The sequence below is a fragment of the Ranitomeya imitator genome, chromosome 7 (genome assembly GCF_032444005.1).
Source record: "Ranitomeya imitator isolate aRanImi1 chromosome 7, aRanImi1.pri, whole genome shotgun sequence".
Lineage (NCBI taxonomy): Eukaryota > Metazoa > Chordata > Amphibia > Anura > Dendrobatidae > Ranitomeya > Ranitomeya imitator.
In genome coordinates, this window is record NC_091288.1 from 113,250,934 (window position 1) to 113,275,795 (window position 24,862).

The 24,862-nt window shown below is 43.7% G+C and overlaps 1 protein-coding gene across 2 annotated transcripts in view; it reads right to left on the reverse strand.

Moving 5' to 3' along the window:
* Nucleotides 1-24,862, reverse strand: part of PIKFYVE (phosphoinositide kinase, FYVE-type zinc finger containing) — a 610,036-nt gene that overhangs the window by 335,614 nt on the left and 249,560 nt on the right. For both annotated transcript variants that reach the window (XM_069733753.1, XM_069733755.1), the window contains 3 exons: nucleotides 12,937-13,063; nucleotides 10,714-11,873; nucleotides 5,454-5,554 (listed from right to left, as the gene is read on the reverse strand). In XM_069733753.1, the coding sequence (XP_069589854.1) occupies nucleotides 5,454-5,554; nucleotides 10,714-11,873; nucleotides 12,937-13,063 (1,388 nt within the window). The remainder of the gene's footprint in view (nucleotides 1-5,453; nucleotides 5,555-10,713; nucleotides 11,874-12,936; nucleotides 13,064-24,862) is intronic.

The following is a 24,862-nucleotide window of genomic DNA, read 5'->3' on the forward strand; positions in this document are numbered from 1 at the left end:
AATAACCACCTCCTACTAAAAGAGGTTGTACATGGGAAAGTAGTTTTACTATCAGCAGAGACTGATGGACAGGTCTGGTCACAAGCGCCTCCACCAGCAGCCATTGTGAGGAAGGAGGAGAACCTGTTATAAATTCATAAATGCCATAAAATCATGTTCCCAACACATGTGGTAAAATAAGAATATAGTGGATCGCACCTATAAATACATTCAGTAAAGACAGCACGCATTTTTAACACAATCTTTGCCTGCTCCTTACTTAGCAGGTCAAAATACACCAAATTTGTTATTAGGGGAGTGGCATTTCCCTCTTTATTTTTATAAACTTTAGCATTAAAAAGGGAAGAAATTTGTGCTAATTAACTGTCTAGTGGTTAAAGGGTGTCTGACCACACAGAGTGATTGTTCAAACTAAGTACAGAAGCTCCGTGCACCCTCGTTTGTTTTCCATCTACCTCAGCCCCCTTCTTTGATTGACAGCTCTGGCTTTATAGAGGGAGAGAAGGGCAGAAATAGATGAAAAACAAGTAGGTGGGAAGGTAGGCTTAAAAGGAACCAGTCACCGCTTTTTCGTTTATAAAATATGCCCATTACCTTTAAAATCACAAGAATGGGGTTGCTACAAGATGCGGTGTTTGAAGGGATCGGGGTGTCATTGAGCATAATCTAGAAACACCTATTGGAACGGACAGCGCCATTTACATTCAGCACGGGACAAGTATAAAACCCTTCATCGGAAGATATAAAGGGGTCGCAGGATCTTCATTCTTATGATCTTAAAGGTGATGGGTATAGTCTAGAAGCAAAAAGACCTGGTGAAAATTTCCCTTTAAATGTATGGCCATGAGAAAGGTCCACCGAGTGCCTGTACTTGGTTTGAACAGCTATTCTGTGATGAAAGTCGCTTTAAAGAATCAAACAACAAAACAGTGTAAGGCTACTTTCACACATCAGTTTTTTACCGTCCGGCACAATCCGGCAAATTTAGCAAAAAAAACGTATCCAAACAAAATTGTGAAAAACTGATGCGACGGATCAGTTTTTTTTTGTTTTTTTTGCTGGATCAGGTTTTTTTTTTTTAAATCCAGGATAAAATTTGGACTTTCTGTTCGTGTGAGAGAGGGAGAGAAAGAGAGAGAGAATGTGAGTAAGAGAGATCCAGAATGGAAAATGCAGCTACGGGGCGTGCTCAGCGTAAAAAAAACGGAATCGGTAGCCAGATTAACTCATTTCACCTCATGTTTCATCCATTTATCTCCGGAAACCGTCACTGTGCGTTTTTTCACTGGACAGAAAAAACATTCCTCTCTGCTTTTTCTCCGGCAGCTGGAAAACTAATTTTGGACGGATCCGGCAAAAAAACGGATGAAACCTTAGGCCATCCATCGCAATCCAGCACTAATACAACTCTATGAGCAAAAAACGGACCTGGCGGAAAAAAAACTGATCCGTTTTTTTAATTTGCCGGATTGTGCCTGATGGCAAAAACCTTATGTGTGAAAGTAGCCTAAGAAAGCAAGGGGTAAGGTCCTGAAGGGCAGATATGTGCTACTGAGGTGGTTGGCCTCGTTAATGTAAAGTCAGTACCAGTAACGATAGTTTACTGAGAGAGTTTTAACTTGACTGGATTTTGGGTCCAGGATATAGGAGCAATCAACTAAGTCTGGATGAAAAAGGTCATTCCTATAATCCAGCCCGGGGCTTGCAGGCCTAATCACAGCAGCTGGGTCAGCTCAGCAGTGTGGAGTTTGGGCAGGAACAGGGGTGCGCCTTTGGCGTCTGGTTTAAACCAGGGCTGTGGAGTCGGAGTCGGAGTTAGTTTTGGTTGGAGTCGGAGTCGGTAGAAATGTACCGACTCCAGCTTTAGAAAAAATGTATTAATATTTCATAATTGAACTTTCATATGAATTTTATAAATGTTACTCAAATATATATGTTCTATCAAACTATGAACAACAGTGATAAGCAGTTCTGCTGGAGATAGAGACATTTCTTACTTCTTGTGTGTCACTGTTCTCCACTGCCCTTATCTAATCTTATACTTGGTTAACTTCATGCTGCCCCGACCCCCTACTTACAATGTATGAAACTGAAAGTGAAAATGTATTGCAAATTCTTAGTAGTAAAGCTCCTCCTCTAAACTAGATGCTCTTATTAACTGCATAGCAGTGTTTATTGCATATTTACTTACAAGACTTTAGAAAAGTTTATAAAAGTTATTTGCTATATTCTAATTGTATTCTAATAAATATAGTTTTTACTCTAAGTGGTCTGATTACTTATAGGATGGTGAGAAACTGAATAAGCACGATGTTAATATTTGACAACAGTAAATTTATTGTTACGAATTGGCCATTTATGAAGGAGCCGGAGTCGGAACCTGATAAAATCCAGGAGTCGGAGTCGCAACTCTGGCTTACCAACTCCACAGCCCTGGTTTAAACTGTGTTAAACAGCCTGCAATACGGAGATTGGTGAGACTGATAGATCTGTCAGACAGTTTTCCATCTTCGTCTGTACCCTTTATCACACTCATGGTTTGTTAGGTGCATTTTCTCTTTCAGGTATGCCCTCCTGGTTGTGGCCTGCCATACCTCATATGCACAACCATGTGCATAAGATGGGACTCTTGTTTCTTTGTTATTAGCCCCCTTATACAAACCTTACTCTTCTTTTAGGTTATTTGTAGCTTTTATATACATCGTCTACCTTGTTGACCACGACAGCTTTTGACTTCCAGGTTACTCCTCCAAACCATTCAGGCTATTAGGTGTTGATATTTATATTATCAGGGGGTTCATCCTACCTGTAACTGATTATGGAAGTTTCCTAGGTTGCTATTTTTGTGTGAATTACGTTTGGATACATATTCATGGTATGACATTATGATTCTTGTACATAATCCTATAATGCACTTTTTTGGGTATTCAGGTCTGGGATCCCATTGCATATCTTTTAATTATTTTATATTCATATTGCTTGCTGTGTTACGGTCTAGTATAAGTTGTTATATATTTGTATACATTGGAGTGGGCACGTGTTTACAGGTAGCCTTTTCTCTTACTACCTAGAGACTCCTACACTTATCTTGTTTTATTGTGCCTGAAGAAAGGACTGTGTAGGTTATTCACTTGTACTGGAGAAAGGTTGCTTTCATTTTGGAGTTGTAAAATTTATGATGGGCAATAAACTTTATGCCGTGGTACTAAAACCTTGTGATTGTGCGTATCCAAGTAGCTACCAGAGAGCTGAAACCCTACAATAGCCATTTATAGGAATCCACCGACTTACATGCAAAGAAATAATGGAGCAGCTGCAGAAAACAACCACATGGGTCACAAAGAGCCCTATGAAAGAAAGCTGTAACATGATGGCTGCTGTGGGCGACAGCTACACTCAGCAACTCTAATCTTTCTAAATGTCCCCTAACATCGATCACCAGAGATTTCGGTCATTACAGCTCTTTCACAATCTGATGGTGTGAGTGGTAGGAGTCAATAAACACTGCTTGGTTGTATTACAATTCTAGCACCTTCTGACTACAAATGTGAAAAACATAATAAAGTGACAAAGGACAGATAAAGGCACCACATGATATAGGTGATCCAGCTTAGCCAGCTCATATACACTGAGTATACACACACTTATATGTAAATATGTAACTGGTCTGCTTATTATAAACCCTTGTCGGGCCACCCTCTGCCTAGATCATAAGTTGTAAAGTCCAGCAATGCACTGCATGTGGAAAGGCTGAGAATCTGATTTGTAAATCAAATCAGATATCTATCAATGATGGTTCAACCATAGTTATTCCTCCAAACTAGTGATGGGCGAATCAGTGGATGTTCGGATGAATGGGGGGCCCGAACATCCGTTGCTTGTCATGCTGTCATTTGCGTCATCTAAGAATACCAGAAAATTACAAGAAACACACTATATTCCAGTGACCACCAATTAAATATACAAAATGACCAATTTTATTAGAGTTCACACAACACCAAAAAATTAAAAACATCTAAAAACACGTCAAACATACCCCATGCTGAGGTTAATCCCCTGGACTTGAGAGCACCTAATGCATACAGTCAATTAACAGATCAAATAGTGCCGATATCAATAACCCATACTCCAATAGCAATGGTCACTGTGATCTAGGGGTTGAGCTGTGTTACCAAAATATTATTATATGAATAAGGCCTGGCAATGGTGAAAATATCAATATATCTGATTATGATGTAGTAATCTAAGATGATACACAGAAATAGTATTAATAAGAGAGGTAACAAAGATTATATATAGTGTCCTCCTATGTTACAGCATAAATACTTGAAAAAAAAGCGCTGTTGGAATAAATGCAGCAACAATATCAAATGAGGCACATGGTATAACTAAATTTCATATAAAAAGCTGCCAGAGGCCCGTGGCAGCCACAGATACATACAAATGAAGGTTCCCAAAGGCCTTTAAATGAAGACAGAGACCCAATTATTAAATATTGTGAGCCAACCCTCATGCAGAGGGTGGCAATACCCAATATGATCTCAAAAGCTAATATATGTAATAAAGATATTGTAAGAACTTGCTGTCACCAAAGTTGCCATGGAACTCATGTGAATATAGAGAACCTGGCCATGATGGGCTCCTCATGCCCCCTGGACCTCTGGTTTGCACATACTCTGGTTATGTTCATGGGGTGTTGCCATCTTATTTGTTCATGGTCGCTCACAGCGTCCAAGTAACCAGGTTATGTCTTTATTGTAGGTTTTTGGCAACTTTGTTGTTGATCAATTAATGGATGCAACAGACTGTCAGTTACCTTTGGTTCTTATATGTGTGCATACTTTGTGCTGTACTTGATGCTGCCCTTGCATTTATTTCATTCAACATATTTATCTTGGCATTTTCTTGGTCATTACTCAGGGTAGATATTATATATTACTATTACTCCACTATTTATCTAAAGGATTCTAGCTAGTAATGAGCGAGTATACTCGTTGCTCGGGTTTTCCTGAGCACGCTCGGGTGACCTCCGAGTATTTATGACTGCTCAGAGATTACGTTTTCATTGCCTCAGCAGCATTATTTACAGCTATTAGCCAGCTTGATTACATGTGAAGATTACCTAGCAACCAGGCAACCCCCACATGTACTCAGCCTGGCTAATAGCTGTAAATCAATCTGCTACTGTGATGAAAACAATCTCCGAACACTAACAAATACTCGGAGGTCAACCGAGCGTGCTCTGGAAAACCCGAGCAAGGAGTACACTCGCTCACCACTAATTCTAGGTTATTCCCATCTATGGCTATGCTTTCAAGTATATAGACAGTTTCATCATGGCCAGGTTCTCTATATTCACATTGGTTCCATAAAAGTGAGATTACTGGATCATCAGGCACATACCAACGGAATAACCGAAAAGTCACATCCAACAAAAACATGAAGGTTCTTACCAGGGACTAACACAGGCACTAGGGGCATTGCTGGACTGTGCACTGGAGCTGCTGAATAGGACACAAAGCCTTTGGTGGTTTAATACGCTGAGGCAGTCAATCTGAGAACAAATAAGGAGATATCAGAATTCGATGTACCTCGTTCCTTTATGTTACATGATTTTCTTATAATCTACGGACAAGCATCATTTGTTTAGTATTTCTGCAAATTACAGATGTCTCCTTCCTTACACTTTCCTCTTGGCTGGACATATCCTGAGATTTGTGGAGCGCGATGACAAACTGAGTCTGATATTCTCTTGTACACTGTATATGATATATAATGTATGTGTGATTTGTCACACCCAGTAGTTGGGATGCGAAGTGAAAGGACATCTGCTATAATATTGTGACCATATACAAAATTTGCATCTTGAGAAATTGGATTCTTAAGAAAATTTGAGGAAAAGTAGCAGCAGACTCATCTGCATGTCCTTGATCACTTATAATACATCATGCTTCAGACATCCTGATTTTTAATGTTAAAAAAGTTGCAAAAAGTTAATAGAAATATTTCAAATAAATCTTTAGACAAAGAAGTGGATACGTTTTCAGAATATATTTTTCTATACCTTGAAGCAATTTAATAATGATATCCATTTTAAGGGCAGAGTCATTTTTTTTAACTAATTGTTGGAAACTTATGTTTTTTTATTGCACACATCACTTTTTCCCTGGGACCAGCTCCTGCAATGTCTGCTTCTGTCATTAGGCGAGTACACACTCTGCGTGTGGCGCTGGTGATAGAGGCAACATCGTAAGCAGAAACTTTGGGCGGCGTAGGCTCTATTCAACCATGGGCGACTTCAACATACCCATTGACACTTCCCTCTCAGCTGCCACTAAACTTCTATCTCTCACTTCCTCCTTCGGCCTCACTCAATGGTCTTCTGCAGCCACTCACAAAGATGGTCACACATTGGACCTCATCTTCACCCGCCTCTGCTCCCTATCTAACCTCTCTAACTCGCCTCTTCCCCTTTCTGACGACAATTACTCACATTCTCTTCCCTCTCCACTCCTTGCAACAATCCCCACCCCACAAACTTGCAGACCCTCGCAGAAATCTTAAACACCTTGATCTACATTCACTCTCTGAATCCCTCCTCCCTCTCACAGACATAAGTTCCCTACACAATGCGGATGATGCTGCCGCTCTATATAACTCCACAATAGCTGCAGCTTTTGAATCTCTTGCCCCTCTCACACATACCAAAGCTCGCAAAATCAACAGACAGCCCTGGCACACCAACCTGACCAAAGAACAGAGGCTTTCAGGGCTGCAGAGCGGAGATGGAAAAAATCCCACTCCAACGAGCACTTCATCGCATTCAAACAGTCCCTCACTACTTTCAAGACCACACTCGCCACAGCTAAACAAACCTACTTCTCATCTCTCATATCCTCCCTGTCTCACAACCCTAAACAGTTATTCAACTCCTTCAACTCTCTTCTCCGTCCCCCAGCACCTCCTCCCTCCCACACTCATCTCAGCTGAAGACTTTGCCTCATTTTTCAAGCAGAAGATTGAGAACATCAGAGACAGTTTTAGTCGACAACCCCAGAGCCCTTCCTCCCAACTACCCAGCCCTCCACCTCGAAAACCAACTTCTCCACCATTACAGAAGATCGACTCTCCACTCTACTCTCAAGATCGCATCTCACCACCTGTGCACTTGACCCGATCCCTTCCCACTTCATCCCAAACCTCGCCAGTCTTCATCCCAACTCTAACCCATCTTTTCAACCTATCACTAACAACTGGTGTATTCCCCTCAAGCTTTAAACATGGCTCAATCACACCTATCCTTAAAAAGCCCTCTCTTAACCCATCCTCTGTATCTTGCTATTGCCCTATATCACTTCTCCCCTATGCCTCAAAACTACTGGAACAACAAGTCCATCTTGAACTGTCCTCCCAACTATCTTCCTGCTCCCTTTTCGACCGCTTACAATCAGGCTTCCGGTCACACCACTCCACTGAAACTGCCCTAACTAAGGTCACCAATGACCTATTAACCGCCAAGAGCAAGCGACACTACTCTATCCTCCTCCTCCTGGACCTGTTCTCTGCCTTTCACTCAGTGGACCATTCCCTATTACTACAGACCCTCTCATCCCTTGGCATCACAGACTTGGCCCTATCCTGGATCTCGTCATACCTAACTGACCGAACATTCAGCGTCTCCCATTCACACACTACCTCCTCACTTCGCCCCCTATCTATCGGAGTCCCGCAAAGTTCAGTTCTAGGGCCCCTGCTCTTCTCCATTTATACTTTTGGCCTGGGACAGCTCATAGAATCTCACGGTTTTCAGTATCATCTCTATGCTGATGACACACAGATCTACATCTCTGGACCAGATATCACCACCCTACTAACCAGAATCCCTCAATGTCTATCCGCTATATCATCCTTCTTCTCCGCTAGATTTCTAAAACTTAACATGGACAAAACAGAATTCATTGACTTTCCCCCATCTCACGCGACCTCCCCCAACGAACCTATCCATTACAGTAAACGGATGCCCACTCTCCCCAGTCCCACAAGCTCGCTGTCTCGGGGTAATCCTTGATACTGATCTCTCCTTCAAACCACATATCCAAGCCCTTTACACTTCCTGCTGCCTTCAACTTAAAAATAATTCATGGATCCGTACATTTCTAAACCAAGAATCTGCAAAAACCCTAGTCCATGTCCTCATCATCTCCCGCCTCGACTACTGTAACCTCCTGCTCTGTGGCCTCCCCTCTAACACTCTCGCACCCATCCAATCTATTCTAAACTCTGCTGCCCGACTAATCCACCTGTCCCCCCACTATTCCTCGGCCTCTCCCCTCTGTCCATCCCTTCACTGGCTCCCCATTACCCCGAGACTCCAGTACAAAAGCCTAACCATGACATACAAAGCCATCCACAACCTGTCTCCTCCATACATCTGTGACCTCGTCTCCCGTTACTTTCCTGCATGCAACCTCCGATCCTCACAAGATCTTCTTCTCTACTCCCCTCTTATCTCCTCTTCCCACAATCGCATACAAGATTTCTCTCGCGCATCACCCCTACTCTGGAACTCTCTACCACAACATATCAGACTCTCACCTACCATCGAAACCTTCAAAAAGAACCTTAAGACCTACCTCTTCTGGCAAGCCTACAACCTGCAGTAACCACCGATCGACCAAACCACTGCACGACTAGCTCTATCCTCACCTACTGTATCTTCACCCATCCCTTGTAGATTGTGAGCCCTCGTGGGCAGGGTCCTCTCTCCTCCTGTACCAGTTGTGACTTGTATTGTTCAAGATTATTGTACCTGTTTTTATTATGTTTACCCCTCCTCACATGTAAAGCGCCATGGAATAAATGGCGCTATAATAAAAAAAAATAATAATAATAATAACCATTGAGACTGGGACTTTTAGTTCCATCCAGTCTGGTAGTATGAAAGTGTGGGCTGTTCAGCTATAGCAATCATCTCCCTGCTATGGCCAATGGAACAGTACCACACCCTAATTAACTAGCTGCCAGACACAAAGTTTCTGCTCTGTTGTACCACAGTCCTCAGCTCGTGTTATTTAGTGATCATTATGATTCAGCCCTCGGCAAGTTTACGACCATTCTTCTGCCAGAGCATTGTGTCCTTATCTGCAGCTTCTGTTACTGCCCACAGTCTGACCCTCCTAGCCTCAGGCTCACTCCCAGCAGCCACTTTGTAAAAACAACACAGGGGACTCCATATAAGTCCAGATCCCTGTGCAGGGAGTTGTTTGTCTCACAGGTTCTAGAGGAGAGTGGCTAGTGCCAAGGCTGACCGAGGTAGCCTGTTGGAGCAAATGGCCCCTGACAGACTTTAGAACACAAAAGTCAATACAGTGTTGTATAGGGTCTAACAGAAATGCACACACAGTGTTCCAGATCTGCAGGTTACATAACCCAAATACACTCGTGCACTTTAGGTTTTATTTTTCAAAATTCCCTTGCTCGTTAGGCATCACAAACCAGGTTTTAGCCCTTCTGACCCACTAGCTATGCAAAGAGTAATATAGAAAGGAAAGAGTAAACCTAGGGGATGAAGACACTGAAGAAAAGGATTGTGTCTCCCAGGGAATGCGATGTTTAATAGAAATTGTAAAGAGTTTAGAGTCACACTGATTTTCCACATGCAGATTTTTGGCAATACCAATTGATGAATGATGAAACAAGGTTTTCAATACCGGCATGGGGAACTGTTTAGGGATGCATCTTCAATAAGTCCTCATACAGTTTGCATATTGTTGAAAGAACATCTTGATTTTCTAAAGATAATTCTTTATTGGGTTCTACAAAATATGTACGAAGGCTGCTTGCTGCCAAGCTTATACGAGCTATTGATCATATTCCGGCTACTCATTATTGGTCTTTAAGAGACTTAAGGTACCGTCACACTAAGCGACGCTGCAGCGATACCGACAACGATCCGGATCGCTGCAGCGTCGCTGTTTGGTCGCTGGAGAGCTGTCACACAGACAGCTCTCCAGCGACCAACGATCCCGATGTCCCCGGTAACCAGGGTAAACATCGGGTTACTAAGCGCAGGGCCGCGCTTAGTAACCCGATGTTTACCCTGGTTACCATCCTAAAAGTAAAAAAACAAACGCTACATACTTACCTACCGCTGTCTGTCCTCGGCGCTCTGCTTCTCTGGTCTGGCTGTGAGCGCCGAGGACAGACAGCGGTAGGTAAGTATGTAGCGGTTGTTTTTTTTACTTTAACGATGGTAACCAGGGTAAACATTGGGTTACTAAGCGCGGCCCTGCGCTTAGTAACCCGATGTTTACCCTGGTTACCAGCGAAGACATCGCTGAATCGGTGTCACACACGCCGATTCAGCGATGTCTACGGGGAGTCCAGCGACAAAATAAAGTTCTGGACTTTCTTCCCCGACCAGCGACAGCACAGCAGGGGGCTGATCGCTGCTGCCTGTCACACTGGACGATATCGCTAGCGAGGACGCTGCAACGTCATGTATCGCTAGCGATATCGTCTAGTGTGACGGTACCTTTAAACTATAAGGCTTAACAGCCTATCTTATCTTGCTTATAGCAATGCCCAGACCTAAGAAGGTTTATGCTGAGCAGTAAGAAGAAGTTTTAGAAGTTTAGAGTTCCTCTCTAAATGTTGCTTTCATCGTGTCATCAATTATAAGACAAAGTTATAAAGCCCCGGTATAAAACATACCTTGGAGTTCCAGGACATCTCAATCACTCCATTGTCAGCTTCAGAGTCGCACTTAGCTTCATGTTTATTTAAGATCCCATTTGGGGTCTCTTTGGATGGTACAAACGGATCCACACCCTTCTGTCTTATTCTGCCTCCCCTTGCCCGATAGTCAGCTAAAATTCTGGCCAAATTTTGGCTGTCTCCCAAGTGCTCAGCAATTTTGGTGCTCAACAGTTCATGAGAGGGAAGAACCTCAATAGTTTTACCCTGATCATTTTCATTGCTTCCTTGTAAATTGGATAGTTCACGCAAAAGCTGTTTTTTCCTCCGGCTCTCCATCTCTTTCATTTCTTTGTTAAGTAATGGCGACATGTACACTTGTTCTGGAAAATAGTCCCTTGTAGGACACCTCATACCCTTTTCCATTAATAGAAATGGTTCCTTGAAACAAATAATTGGGGAAATACACAAAATTACATCTTTAAGCTCCTGTTTGAATGATATAGAGTGGACTTTTAGCCTGTCATCTGTGGATGTGACTTCTTCAGTTATATACAGGCCAGTATCATCTTGCAAAGGATCACGGAAAAGTTGAAGTTCATTTTTTGGCTCTTCTTCCTCAAATTTCTGTGACACTTCATCTTTGGAAATACCAGGTATGAGACACATTTGGGTAAAGAGCTCAGGTTCAATTGAAACAGAAGATAAATGTGATGAATTTGATAACAATATAGGAAGGTCCTGTTGTGCCGATGACGATGTTTCAGAACTTTTGCTCTCCAACTCTCCTGTCTCTTCAAAATGAGACCTTTGCTCTAAGAACTCTATGTCCTCACAAGATTGGGACTCTGAAATGACATGTAAGCGTTCTGAAGAGCGGTCGGATTCCCAGTTTAAAATGCTGCATTCCTCGCCAATAAACAGATCTTTCTGACTGCCATCTCCTTCATGGCCTTCAATAAGGGACCTAAAAGAGCTACTTTTAGGTAGTGTTGGTGGCATAGCAAACTCATCCATAAGAAAGGAAATTTCCAACTGGGAATGATATGCTGCATAGACCATGAAGATGATGATGTCCTTCACACGTGCCAGCTCGTACTCGGATGCTCCACTTAGCTTTATAGTGCAACCTAAATGTTGTGGACATCCTTCAAAGAACATCAGTGTTTTACATTCATCTGTGTAAGAAAAACAAAATACTAACGGATTACTATTTAAGAGCAAAACAAAAAAAAAAAAAATTCAAATTTTCTTAGAAGATCTAAGCATACACATGAGTGAGTGTAACGTGGTCTTATCATAAATGGTTAAATTGTGCAAATAAGCAACTTTGCAATTTACCTCTATTTTATAATTATACATAAATCATTTATTTTCTTATTGCCTCCTCTGTCATCCATCACTAGTAGTCAGTCTTCGACACTATGCGCAATGCTTGCAAGATCTTCTGCAAAAAGTTTGCAAGCATTGCGCATAATCACTGAATCTGGCCATCTTTAGTCCCCCTACACTCCTGTATATTCGCCTCGCTCCACTCCCATAGGCATGCAATGTGGTGAATATTCATTCCTCTTAAGTAGCGGCACATGTGACTGCCGGCCTCTGCAGGAAGGCTCTGCCTGACACTGTTTGCTAGAGAGCAATGAATACTCACTGCTCTACACACACACAGTCCCGGTGTGCAGAACAGTGAGTATTCCGGCAGCTGCCCTGCAAGCAGCATACGACGTCCGTGCCATGCGCTGCTTACAAGCATAAAGCAGCTGCTGGCATTGGGACAAGATGATGCGAGGGAGCGCAGGGAAGGTAAGTGTAATGGTTTGCTTTTTTAATGTTTTCTTATGGGGCCAATCATACCAGGATATGCATGGGGCCATGCATATCAGTATAAAAATGGGGCCAATCATACCAGGACGGGGATGGGGGCCAATCATACCAGGATGCTATTAAAGGTGTGGAATGCAGTGAATATTCATCTCTCTTTAGCAGTGAGCACATGAGTTAGCCGCAAACAGCGGGCTCCTGCCTCTGTGACCCAATGCTCCGCCACTACCGCTCCCCCACCTCCCCCGATACATCTGGACTATAAGACACACCCCCATTTTTCTCCACATTTTTGGAGGAAAAAGGTGCGTCTTATAGTCTGAAAAATACGGCATACACTTTAGTAGAATATATGCATGCTATATACTATTAGAAATTAAACATGAGAATTTTGCTAAACTTAAACCATGGACGTACCATTAGGTAGTGGAAACACTTGTATATAGAACTTGTTACATGTTCCAAGACGAGGTTTTGTTAACAGCTGGTCCATAGACATTACCAGGTCCCCTTGAGTCATTCTACTCACTCGATCTAAAACTTGCTAGACAAAGGAAAGGACAATATTAGTGACATACTAGACATTCTTTCTATAGTTCAATATTATTGAATTTGTCAATACTTCTAAATTTGCAGATGTAAGGAGAAAACACTGACAGACTTTTTGAGCTTGTATACACGATAGAAAATGTGGTTCTTTTGAAATGTGATTAAGATAAAGTATGATGACACCGGGGGCGTGTCCTAGCTGGCCATGTGAGTGGAAGCAGGGAAGAGTGCTCCTGCTGCCATAAGGACAAAAATCCTGCTTTAACCCCGATTTTCGGGTAAACTCACCTAAATCCGGCTGGCTGAAGGTCCGGAGAGTGCAGCAGTGCGGAGCAGCAGGTCCGGAGTCGGCAGCGATGACCAGGAGGCGGCAGAAAGACGCTGGCACCAGCGATGCAGGAGCCAGCCAAGATGGCTCCGATGCTAGGGAGGACGCCGAGAAGGAGAACGCCGCATGTCAGCGGCGCATGGAGGTGGCCGCAAAGCTGCAGCAGTATGCCAGAGTGGAAGCTGCTGAGGAGGCAGAACCAGGATCTGGAGCTGACCAGGAGGAGGAGGAAGCAAGCACAGCCGAGCAGCATGAGGTACAGAGGGGGAAGGAGAGAGGCAGCATGGCTGGGGCTAGTGGGGGACCTGAAGCCATATCACAGGGAGAGGAGCCGACTCTTAGAGATGTTATCACACTGATCTCTTCATGTCAGCAATCCCTGAACTCCTTGGCCCAGCAGATGCAGGAAGTTAAAGGGGACATGGCACAGATTAATGCGGCTCTGCAGAAAATGGACAAACGTATAGGAGTGGTGGAGGAGAGGGTGAGCACGGCAGAAGATCACATAGTTAAGCTACAAAAAGCTGAAAAGAAGTTCGCCCAAGCAATAGCCGAGTTCGCTGCCAAAAATGAGGATCTGGAAAATAGATCCAGAAGAAATAATATACGTATAGTGGGGCTGCCTGAAAAGACTGAGGGGAGAAATCCCACTGAGTTTGTGGAGAACTGGCTGCTGGAGAAGATTGGGAGCACAGTGTTGACAAAAGTCTTTGCTGTTGAACGGGCTCATAGGGTCCCGCCGCAGCCCCCTGCCCCAGGAGCAAATCCCCGTACCATGCTTGCTAAAATACTGAACTACAGGGACAGAGACATTATCCTCAGAAAGGCTAGAGAGATGGAAGATCTGACGGCTGGAGGTCAGAAAATTGCCATTTATCCGGATTATTCCGCTGCAGTTCAGAAGCAGCGGATGAAGTTTACTGGAGTCAAGCGGCGACTGAGGGAGCTAGGAGTGCAGTACTCAGTGATGTTTCCCGCCAAGCTGAGACTGGTGGCTTTTAATAAGGGAGGGGGCAGGGGGGGTGGGAGGGTTGTTGCAGCTCATACTTGGGAAATTGGATACTTTAAGAAATGATGAGCCACATGATGGGAGATTGTATTAAAATATTGAGTTGGAATGTGAGAGGTCTGGCAGATAAAACACGGCGGGCGGCAAGTCTGCAGTATGTCCGAGAACAGAAGGTCTCAATGATATGTTTGTTAGAGACACATTTAGTGCGGGAGAGGGTGAACATATTGAATAGGCGCTGGATACAGAGGGCGTATCATTCTACTTTCTCGACGTATTCTAGGGGTGTGTCTGTGTTAATACCTGCGGGGGTGCAGTATGAGGAGGTAATGGTAAAAGAGGATGTCAATGGTCAGTATGTGGTGGTGAAATGTAAAATGAATGGAGTATTGATGTGTATAGTGGCAATGTATATTCCGCCCCCATACTCAAGCAAGAAGATAAGAGAGGTGTTGGAGAGGGTAGAGCGCTGGGGACCGTTACCATTACTAATTATCGGCGACCTTAATAATATATGTGATGACTTTTGGGATAAGAACAAAAAACCCCAGAATAGGACGGCGGGACATACCACTACGTTTGGGACTTATGTCGGGGAAGTGGGCATGGTTGATTTATGGAGAGTTAGGCATATCGGGGAAAGGGCGTATTCATGCTACTCACCAGCTCATGGTACGCTGTCTAGGATTGATCTGGCACTGGGTAACCGATTACTAGATACGATGGTAAGGGACGTGAGATATTTACCTAGGGCTCTCTCAGACCATAGTCCAGTTGAAGTGGAATTTCGATCAGTGGGGACACGGAACGGGAGCAGAAGGGAGTGGAAAATTCACCCTAATTGGCTACACAGTATAGACTTGGAGAAGATTAAGAAGGAATTGGTGGAATTTTTTGAGATAAATGAGGGTAGCGTAGATGTGCTTACTGTGTGGGAAGCCATGAAAGCGTACTTGAGAGGGCTGTTGTTTAGGGATATTAGCAGGTGTAAGCGGAAATCGAGAGAGGCAGAGAGGTTGGCAATAGATGGGCTGAGGGTGGCTGAAGATGAGATGGTAATAATGGGTACTTTGGAGGCTGGGAGGAGGTTAAAGGCAGCTCAAAGCCAGCTAGAGGCGGTCTTGCTGAGTAAGGCTGAAAGGAAGAGGGAATTCATGAATTTGGCCTATTACCAGGAGGGTGAATCAGTGGGTCATTTGCTGTCGCTGGTGGCATCTGCCCAGAGAAATACTTCCTTTGTTCACTCTTTGGTGACTGGGAGTGGTGTTGCTGTTTCTGAGACTTCAGAGATTTTGGAGACTTTTGCAGATTTTTACGCAGACTTATACTCCTCTCGGGTAGATGGGTCAATGGAGGACACGGTGGCGTTCCTTGAGGAGTTGGAGCTCCCGAGGCTGAGTGACACAGCTAGGGAGGATTTGGAGGCTCCCATTACGGAGGAGGAACTGGGACGGGCATTGCAGTCGATGGCTAATGGGAAGGCGCCTGGCGTAGACGGATTTCCTGCCGAAATTTATAAAAGCTTGGGGGAAGTGTTGATCCCTAAATTGAAGGCGGTCTTGGAAGAGGCTACGAATGGTGGAAGGCTACCGGCATCTATGCGGGAGGCCACAATAGTGGTGATTCCAAAGGAGGGGAAAGACCCGACACAGCCGGATTCATATCGGCCAATTTCTTTGCTTACTATCGACGTTAAACTCCTGGCTAAGGTGTTGGCGATGAGGTTGACAAGTGTTATTTCTGGCCTGATACACTCAGACCAGTCTGGCTTTATGCCTGATAGGTCAACTGCGATTAATCTACGAAGGCTGTATATGAACTTGCAACTCAAAGCTGATAACTGTGGCCAGAGTTATTGCATCTTTAGACGCTCACAAGGCGTTCGATAGTGTGGAGTGGGGATATCTCTGGCAGGTGTTGCGAAGAATGGGGTTTGGACCGCAGTTCATATCATGGATTCAATTAATGTACTCGATGCCGATGGCCAGGGTTAGGGTAAACGGGGAGTTGTCACGGACCATACAATTGGCTAGAGGGACGAGACAGGGGTGTCCGCTTTCCCCCCTTTTGTTTGCTCTGGCGGTGGAACCACTGGCCGCTACGCTTCGACAGTCTGATGAGATGACGGGTTTTAAATATGGGGTGATTGAAGAAAGGGTGGCGTTGTATGCGGATGATATTTTGTTGTTTCTGGCTGACCCGGTTGCATCCTTGGAGGGAGCCATTGGGATTATTGAACGATTCGGATCAGTGTCGGGACTTAGGATAAATTGGAGTAAGTCTATCTTGTTTAAGGTGGACGATGTGGATGGGGAGCCATTGGAGGACGGGCGACTGGAGGTGACGAGTAAATTTAAGTACCTGGGAATATGGGTATCTATGCCGGTCACTGACTATATACATGAGAATCTGACTCCAATCTTGGGTGCCCTCAAGGCAAAAGCAGATGCATGGCTTAAGCTACATTTGTCTGTGGTAGGCAGGGTGAATCTTATCAAAATGATTCTGATGCCGAAAATACTGTATATTCTTCACAATGCGCCAGTTTGGATACCACGTGGGAAATTTAGACAGATCAACTCTCTGTTTAGGAATCTGATTTGGGGGAGGCAGCATCCGCGTATCAAACTGGAGACACTTCAGCGACCCAAGGATGATGGGGGTCTGGCATTGCCTAACCCTGAGTTGTACTTTCTTGCAGCCCAGAGTCAGCATTTAAGGGGCTGGGCGCATGAGGGGTCATCTGGGGCAGTACAGCGGTTGATGGAGGTGGTGACAAAAAGAAGGCCAGTGGTGCAATGTTTGGAGGATAGATCCTTGGAGAGTTTGGGGAAGCTATATCCGACTTTGCTGTTGATACGCAAGCTGTGGAGTAGATTGAGGCACATACGTGGGATCACGGACTTGACTAGATACTCGCCGCTATGGCATAATAACAATCTGAAAGAATTTGAGGCATTGGGGGTACTGATAGAGTGGTTGGGCAAAGGGATTCAGTATGTGTATCAAATAATTGAACAAGGTGAACTGAAATCATTTTCCCAATTGCAGGCGGAATTTGGTCTTGGGTCTGCAGGGGAGTATCAATATTTGCGGATGAGGCATGCCTTTGGAGCTCAGGGTAGGAATGGAGGTATTAGGATTCAAAGGGATATAGTACTGGAGTATGTGTGTAATGATGGGACGACTGGAGGAGTCATATCCACTCTGTACAGGGATCTGTTGCACACTTTTCTATTGGGGTTTCCAATAATGGCAAGAGCTAAATGGGAAAGGGATTTGGGCCCAATAGATAACGAGACTTGGGAGTCGGTGTTGGAATGGATCCCAAGACTGTCGCTGAGTGAACCGTATAGACTGTCACAGCTCTATGCGATACATAGAGTTTATAGGTCTCCGATGGTGCTATATAAGGCAGGATTGCGTAATGACTCTGAATGTCCGAGGTGTAAGTCTACGGATGCAGACATTTTCCATATGATGTGGACATGTCCGAGGTTGGCTGCCTTCTGGGTGGTAGTTTTGAGTCGTATGGAAGGTGCGTATGGATGCACGGTGCCAAGGGATCCAGTTGTCTGTTTGTTGGGATGCGTGGATGAGATTGGAGTGGATAAACACCTAAAGATAGCTATAGCCAGATTGTTGTATATGGCTAGGAAGGTGATAGCTAGAAACTGGATTAGGGAAGAGCCGCCGTCAAGAGGAGAGTTCCTCCAGTATGTGAAACAGGGCCTGACACTAGAAAAAGGGATTTATAAGAAGAAAGGGAAAACTGAAACGTTCAATAAAATGTGGTCTCCATGGATTGCTATGGGATAGTAATGTGAAGTGTGGCTTATACGAATGGTTGAGGGATTAGATACTCTATTGTTTTAATGATGGTAATAATTAACAAGATGAGCTGCTTTGTGGGGTGGGGGTGGGGGGCTTTGGGATCGAAGGGGGCTGTTTGAAGGGGGAGGGGGGGGGAAATACTCTATATTGAAAATGTAAATGTAACATGTTAATTGCCTTGTTATTCTTAATAAAAATTTATTTGAATTAAAAAAAAGGTCCTACAATATAGAGTGTGAACAAACAAATAAAAAAGTATGATGACACCATATTAATTGTTGGTTTTTTTTTTTGTTTTTTTAAGTGGCCACCTTCAGTACTCTAGGTACCATTGAGAAGACAAATTTATGTTTAAAAATATTAGATCCAATGTAGGCCTACTTTGCCTGAATATGCCTATTCGTTAAAACTATTCAAAAGTAATGGCCTGGCCAAAAGACATACAAGGGTCCCCTTCCAACAGAAGGCTGACAGTCCAATTTACACACTACTCAGTAAAGTAAACTACAGTCTGTTGTTAGAGGGGACACATATCCAAGTGCGATTTAAACAACATTTCACATAATAATTGTCATCCTTCAATGCTAACCTGCCTAATACTGCAAATAGCTAAGAAATATAGGAAACATTTTTCTATGTGTGCCCCAGAAAATCAGCCGTTTCCAGTGATCACTGTGACAACCTAGGAAAGAAGTGGCAGCTCTGATCTGCCCGCATAAAGCCTATCTAGCCTCTTCTTGACCCAGGGAAAAGATTAAGGCCTACATTCATCATTTCCACACTTGCAAACATTACTTTTCTTTTGTGCTGTGTTATTTGTTTCCATTTTTTTTCCGCCAAATTCTTCAAAATAGAACAAATGGGCTAATGATTTTTACACAAAATCAAAGTTTTTTTTGTTTTTTTTTCTTTCATTTTTTTTTTTTCGGACAAAAAAATCACAATCCTTTAAAATTGTGCACATTAATATTTATCGGAGCAAAAATAAATTTAGACAAATGTTGTACTCCCTTAAGGCATTGGAGTAAAGTTGTGTAAAATCTTTGCACAGTTTCGAACAGTAATAAATTAAGAATTGGGCTAAAACAACTGCATAAGGAAAACTAGATGGTAAAAAAAAAAGGATTGAGGAGACCAAAAACTTAACCCCTTTACCCCCAAGGGTGGTTTGCACGTTAATGACCGGGCCAATTTTTACAATTCTGACCACTGTCCCTTTATGAGGTTATAACTCTGGAACGCTTCAACGGATCCAAGTGATTCTGACATTGTTTTCTCGTGACATATTGTACTTCATGATAGTGGTAAAATTTCTTTGATACTACCTGTGATTATTTGTGAAAAAAACGGAAATTTGGCGAAAATTTTGAAAATTTCGCAATTTTCCAACTTTGAATTTTTATGCAATTAAATCACAGAGATATGTCGCACAAAATACTTAATAAGTAACATTTCCCACATGTCTACTTTACATCAGCCCAATTTTGGAACCAAAATTTTTTTTTGTTAGGGAGTTATAAGGGTTAAAAGTTGACCAGCAATTTCTCATTTTTACAACACCATTTTTTTTTTAGGGACCACATCTCATTTAAAGTCATTTTGAGGGGTCTATATGATAGAAAATACCCAAGTGTGACACCATTCTAAAAACTGCACCCCTCAAGGTGCTCAAAACCACATTCAAGAAGTTTATTAACCCTTCAGGTGTTTCACAGGAATTTTTGGAATGTTTAAATAAAAATGAACATTTAACTTTTTAATCACAAAAAATTTACTTCAGCTCCAATTTGTTTTATTTTACCAAGGGTAACAGGAGAAAATGGACCCCAAAAGTTGTTGTACAATTTGTCCTGAGTACGCTGATACCCCATATGTGGGGGTAAACCACTGTTTGGGCGCATGGGAGAGCTCGGAAGGGATTTTTCAATGCAAAATTGACAGGAATTGAGATGGGATGCCATGTTGCGTTTGGAGAGCCACTGATGTGCCTAAACATTGAAACCCCCCACAAGTGACACCATTTTGGAAAGTAGACCCCCTAAGGAACTTATATAGATGTGTGGTGAGCACTTTCACCCACCAAGGGCTTCACAGAAGTTTATAATGCAGAGCCGTAAAAATAAACATTTTTTCCCACAAAAATTATGTTTTAGCCCCCAGTTTTGTATTTTCCCGAGGGTAACAGGAGAAATAGGACCCCAAAAGTTGTTGTCCAATTTGTCCTGAGTACGCCGATACCCGCTATGTGGGGGGGAACCACCATTTGAGCACATGGCAGAGCTCGGAAGGGAAGGAGCATCATTTGGAATGCAGACTTAGATGGATTGGTCTGCAGGCGTCACATTGCGTTTGCAGAGCCCCTAATGTACCTAAACAGTAGAAACCCCCCACAAGTGACCCCATATTGGAAACTAGACCCCCCAAGGAACTTATCTAGATGTGTTGTGAGAACTTTGAGCCCCCAAGTGTTTCACTACAGTTTATAACGCAGTGCCGTGAAAATACAAAAAAAAATTTCCCCCAAAAATAATTTTTTAGCCCGCAGTTTTGTATTTTTCCAAGGGTAACAGGAGAAATTGGACGCCAAAAGTTGTTGTCCAATTTGTCCTGAGTACGCTGATACCCCATATGTTGGGGTAAACCCCTGTTTGAGCACACGGGAGAGCTCGGAAGGGAAGGAGCACGGTTTTACTTTTTCAATGCAGAATTGGCTGGCATTGAGATCGGACGCCATGTCCCGTTTGGAGAGCCCCTGATGTGCCTAAACAGTGGAAACCCCCCCAATTATAACTGAAACTCTAATCCAAACACACCCCTAACCCTAATCCCAACGGTAACCCTAACCACACCTCTAACCCAGACACACCCCTAACCCTAATCCCAACCGTAAATGTAATCCAAACCCTAACCATAACTGTAGCCCCAACCCTAACTGTAGCCTTAACCCTAACTGTAGCCTTAACCCTAGCCCTAACCATAACCCTAGCCCTAACCCTAATTGGAAAATGGAAATAAATACATTTTTTTTTCAATTTTTTAATTTTTCCCTAACTAAGGGGGTGATGAAGGGGGGTTTGATTTACTTTTATAGCGGGTTTTTTAGCGGATTTTTATTATTGGCAGCCGTCACACACTGAAAGATGCTTTTTGTTGCAAAAAATATTTTTTGCGTTACCACATTTTGAGAGCTATAATTTTTCCATATTTTGGTCCACAGAGTCATGTGAGGTCTTGTTTTTTGTGGGACGAGTTGACGTTTTTATTGGTAACATTTTCGGGCACGTGACATTTTTTGATCACTTTTTATTCCGATTTTTGTGAGGCAGAATGACCAAAAACCAGCTAACGTTTGGTAAAATTGATAAAGCAGTTTTATTCTTCGGGTCAGTACGATTACAGCAATACTTCATTTATATTATTTTTTTATGTTTTGGCGCTTTTATATGATAAAAACTATTTTATAGAAAAAAGAATTATTTTTGCATCGCTTTATTCGGAGGACTATAACTTTTTTATTTTTTTGCTGATACTGTATCACGGCTCGTTTTTTGTGGGACAAGATGCCGTTTTCAGCGGTACCATGGTTATTTATATCTGTCTTTTTGATCGCGTGTTATTCCACTTTTTGTTCGGCGGTATGATAATAAAGCGTTGTTTTTTGCCTCTTTTTTTTTCTTACAGTGTTTACTGAAGGGGTTAACTAGTGGGACAGTTTTATAGGTTGGGTCGTTACGGACGCGGCTATACTAAATATGTGTACTTTTACTGTTTTTTTAATTTAGATAAAGAAATGTATTTATGGGAATGTTTTTTTTTTGTTTGTTTGTTTTACACATGTGGAAAATTTTTTTTTTTACTTTTTTACTTTGTCCGAGGGGGGGACATCACAGATCTCTGATCTGACAGTTTGCACAGCACTCTGTCAGATCAGCGATCTGACTTACAGTGCTGCTGGCTTACCAAGTGCCTGCTCAGAGCAGGCACTTGGTAAGCCACCTCCCTCCCTGCAGGACCCGGATGCCGCGGCCATTTTGGATCCGGGCCTTGCTGCAGGGAGGAAGGTAAGAGACCCTTGCAGCAACGCCATCACATCGCGTTGCTGCGGGGGTCTCAGGGAAGCCCGCAGGGAGCCCCCTCCCTGCGCGATGCTTCCCTGCACCGCCGGTACATCGCGATCATGTTTGATCGCGGTGTGCCGGGGGTTAATGTGCCGGGAGCGGTCCGTGACCGCTCCTGGCACATAGTGCCGGTTGTCAGCTGCGATAGGCAGCTGACACCCGGCCGCGCTCCCCCCGTGAGTGCGGCCGATCGCGCTGGACGTACTATTCCGTCCGTGGGAATTAAGGCCCACCCCACATGGACGGAATAGTACGTCCGATGGCAGAAAGGGGTTAAAGAAGCACTCCCATCAATTTTGTTATCCTCTTAATATATTGCAATCATCATATTATATAGCAAGGTGCACTTGCAATTGTTCATTTTGCCTTTCCACCCAGATAATCCTTCTCTTTTCCCTTAGGTCCATGACATCACGTGATGAAACACAATCTACATAGTAATATTGCACCTGCACTCACTCAATGTAGGGGATAAAAAAACTAAAAGCAGCAAGTGGATAAATACACTCCTGTTTATGACCTATGCACTTCACCAAAAGTAAACAATTATAAACAAAAACCACTGCGCTATGAGGATTACAGAGGAATAAACCCTAAATACTGCTCAAATGGATACTGAAAAGAGCAAGCAATTGACACTTTAAAAAAAAGTGAACGAAAAGTGTGGTAGTAATAGCCAGTTCCGGTCGCTCATTCAGTTTACCACCGATAGCAGTTTAAAGGGAACCGGTCAGCAGGATCGTGCACAGTAACCTACAGAGACAGGTTGGCGCTGTTATACTAATTACAATGTCACCTGTTGTTGTTGTTGTGTAATCTTTATTTTCAGTTTTGAGTTAATGATATGCCAGTGCCCCGGGGGGGGGAGGGGGGGCGGGTGGTAGGAGGTCTTCATGTGGTGCTCTGATTAGGTATTCATCAGTATTGGCTGCTGACAGGTCACTGGTCCCTCACTGATCTGCCCCAGGGTTTACATAGTGAATATAATATATATATATATATATATATATATATATATATATATACACACTCTATAATTGTCTAAGGGTCACTTCCGTTTTTCTGTCTGTCCTTCTGTCTGTCACGGATATTCATTGGTCGCGGCTTCTATCTGTCATGGAGTCCAAGTCACTGATTGATCTCGCCAGCTGCCTGTCATGGCTGCCGCGACCACTCAGTGACGGCCACAGACCGATTAGTCCCTCCCTACTCCCCTGCAGTCACCGCCAGCTCCATACTCCCCGCGGTCACCGCTCACACAGGGTTAATGCCAGCGGTAACAGACCGCGTTATGCCGCGGGTAACTCACTCCGTTACTGCCGCTATTAACCCTGTGTGACCAAGTTTTTACTATTGATGCTGCCTATGCAGGGTCAATAGTAAAAACATCTTATGTTAAAAATATTTTTTTTTTAAATTTAAAAATTTATACTCACCTTTCGCGACGCTCCGGTGACCGCTCCATGCAAGCGGCAGGTTCCGGTGGCAAGGATGGTATGGGAGAAGGACCTGCCATGACGTCACGGTCATGTGACCGCGACGTCATCACAGGCCCTGCGCACCTGCGCAAGAAGGACCTGCCATATCACGGTCATGTGGCTGCGATGTCATCACCGGCCCTGCTTTCCTGCGCGAGAACGTCCTGCCAGGACGTCACGGTCATGTGACCGCGACGTCATCACAGGACCTGCGCGCCTGCGCGAGAAGGACCTGCCATGACGTCACGGTCATGTGACCGAACTACAAGGGGCCCTCTGAAGGTGAGTATATGTTTGCTATTTATTTTTTAACTTGGACATACGTGGCTGGCCAATATACTACGTGGCTCTGTGCTGTATACTACGTCGCTGTGCAATACACTATGTGGCTCTGTGCTGTATACTACGTCGCTGTGCAATATACTATGTGGCTCTGTGCTGTATACTACGTCACTGGGCAATATACTACGTGGCTGGGCAATATACTACGTGGCTGGGCAATATACTACGTGGCTGGGCAATATACTACGTGGCTGGGCAATATACTACATCACTGGGCAATATACTACGTGGCTGGGCAATATACTACGTGACTGGGCAATATACTACGTGACTGGGCAATATACTACGTGGCTGGGCAATATACTACGTGGCTGGGCAATATACTACGGGGCTGGGCAATATACTACGGGGCAGGGCAATATACTACGGGGCAGGGCAATTACTACGTGGCTGGGCAATATACTACGGGGCTGGGCAATATACTACGTGGCTGGGCAATATACTACGGGGCTGGGCAATATACTACGGGGCTGGGCAATATACTACGGGGCTGGGCAATATACTACGGGGCTGGGCAATATACTACGTGGGCTGTGCAATATACTACGTGGACATGCACCATCGAGGGCTTGATGCAGTTCGTAAAAAGTTGTCACTTACACAATACTCTATGGAGACAAGAGAATTCGTACTCCAGCTTTTGAAATTAGTGCTGACCAAAAATTATTTTTTATTTGGAGATTCT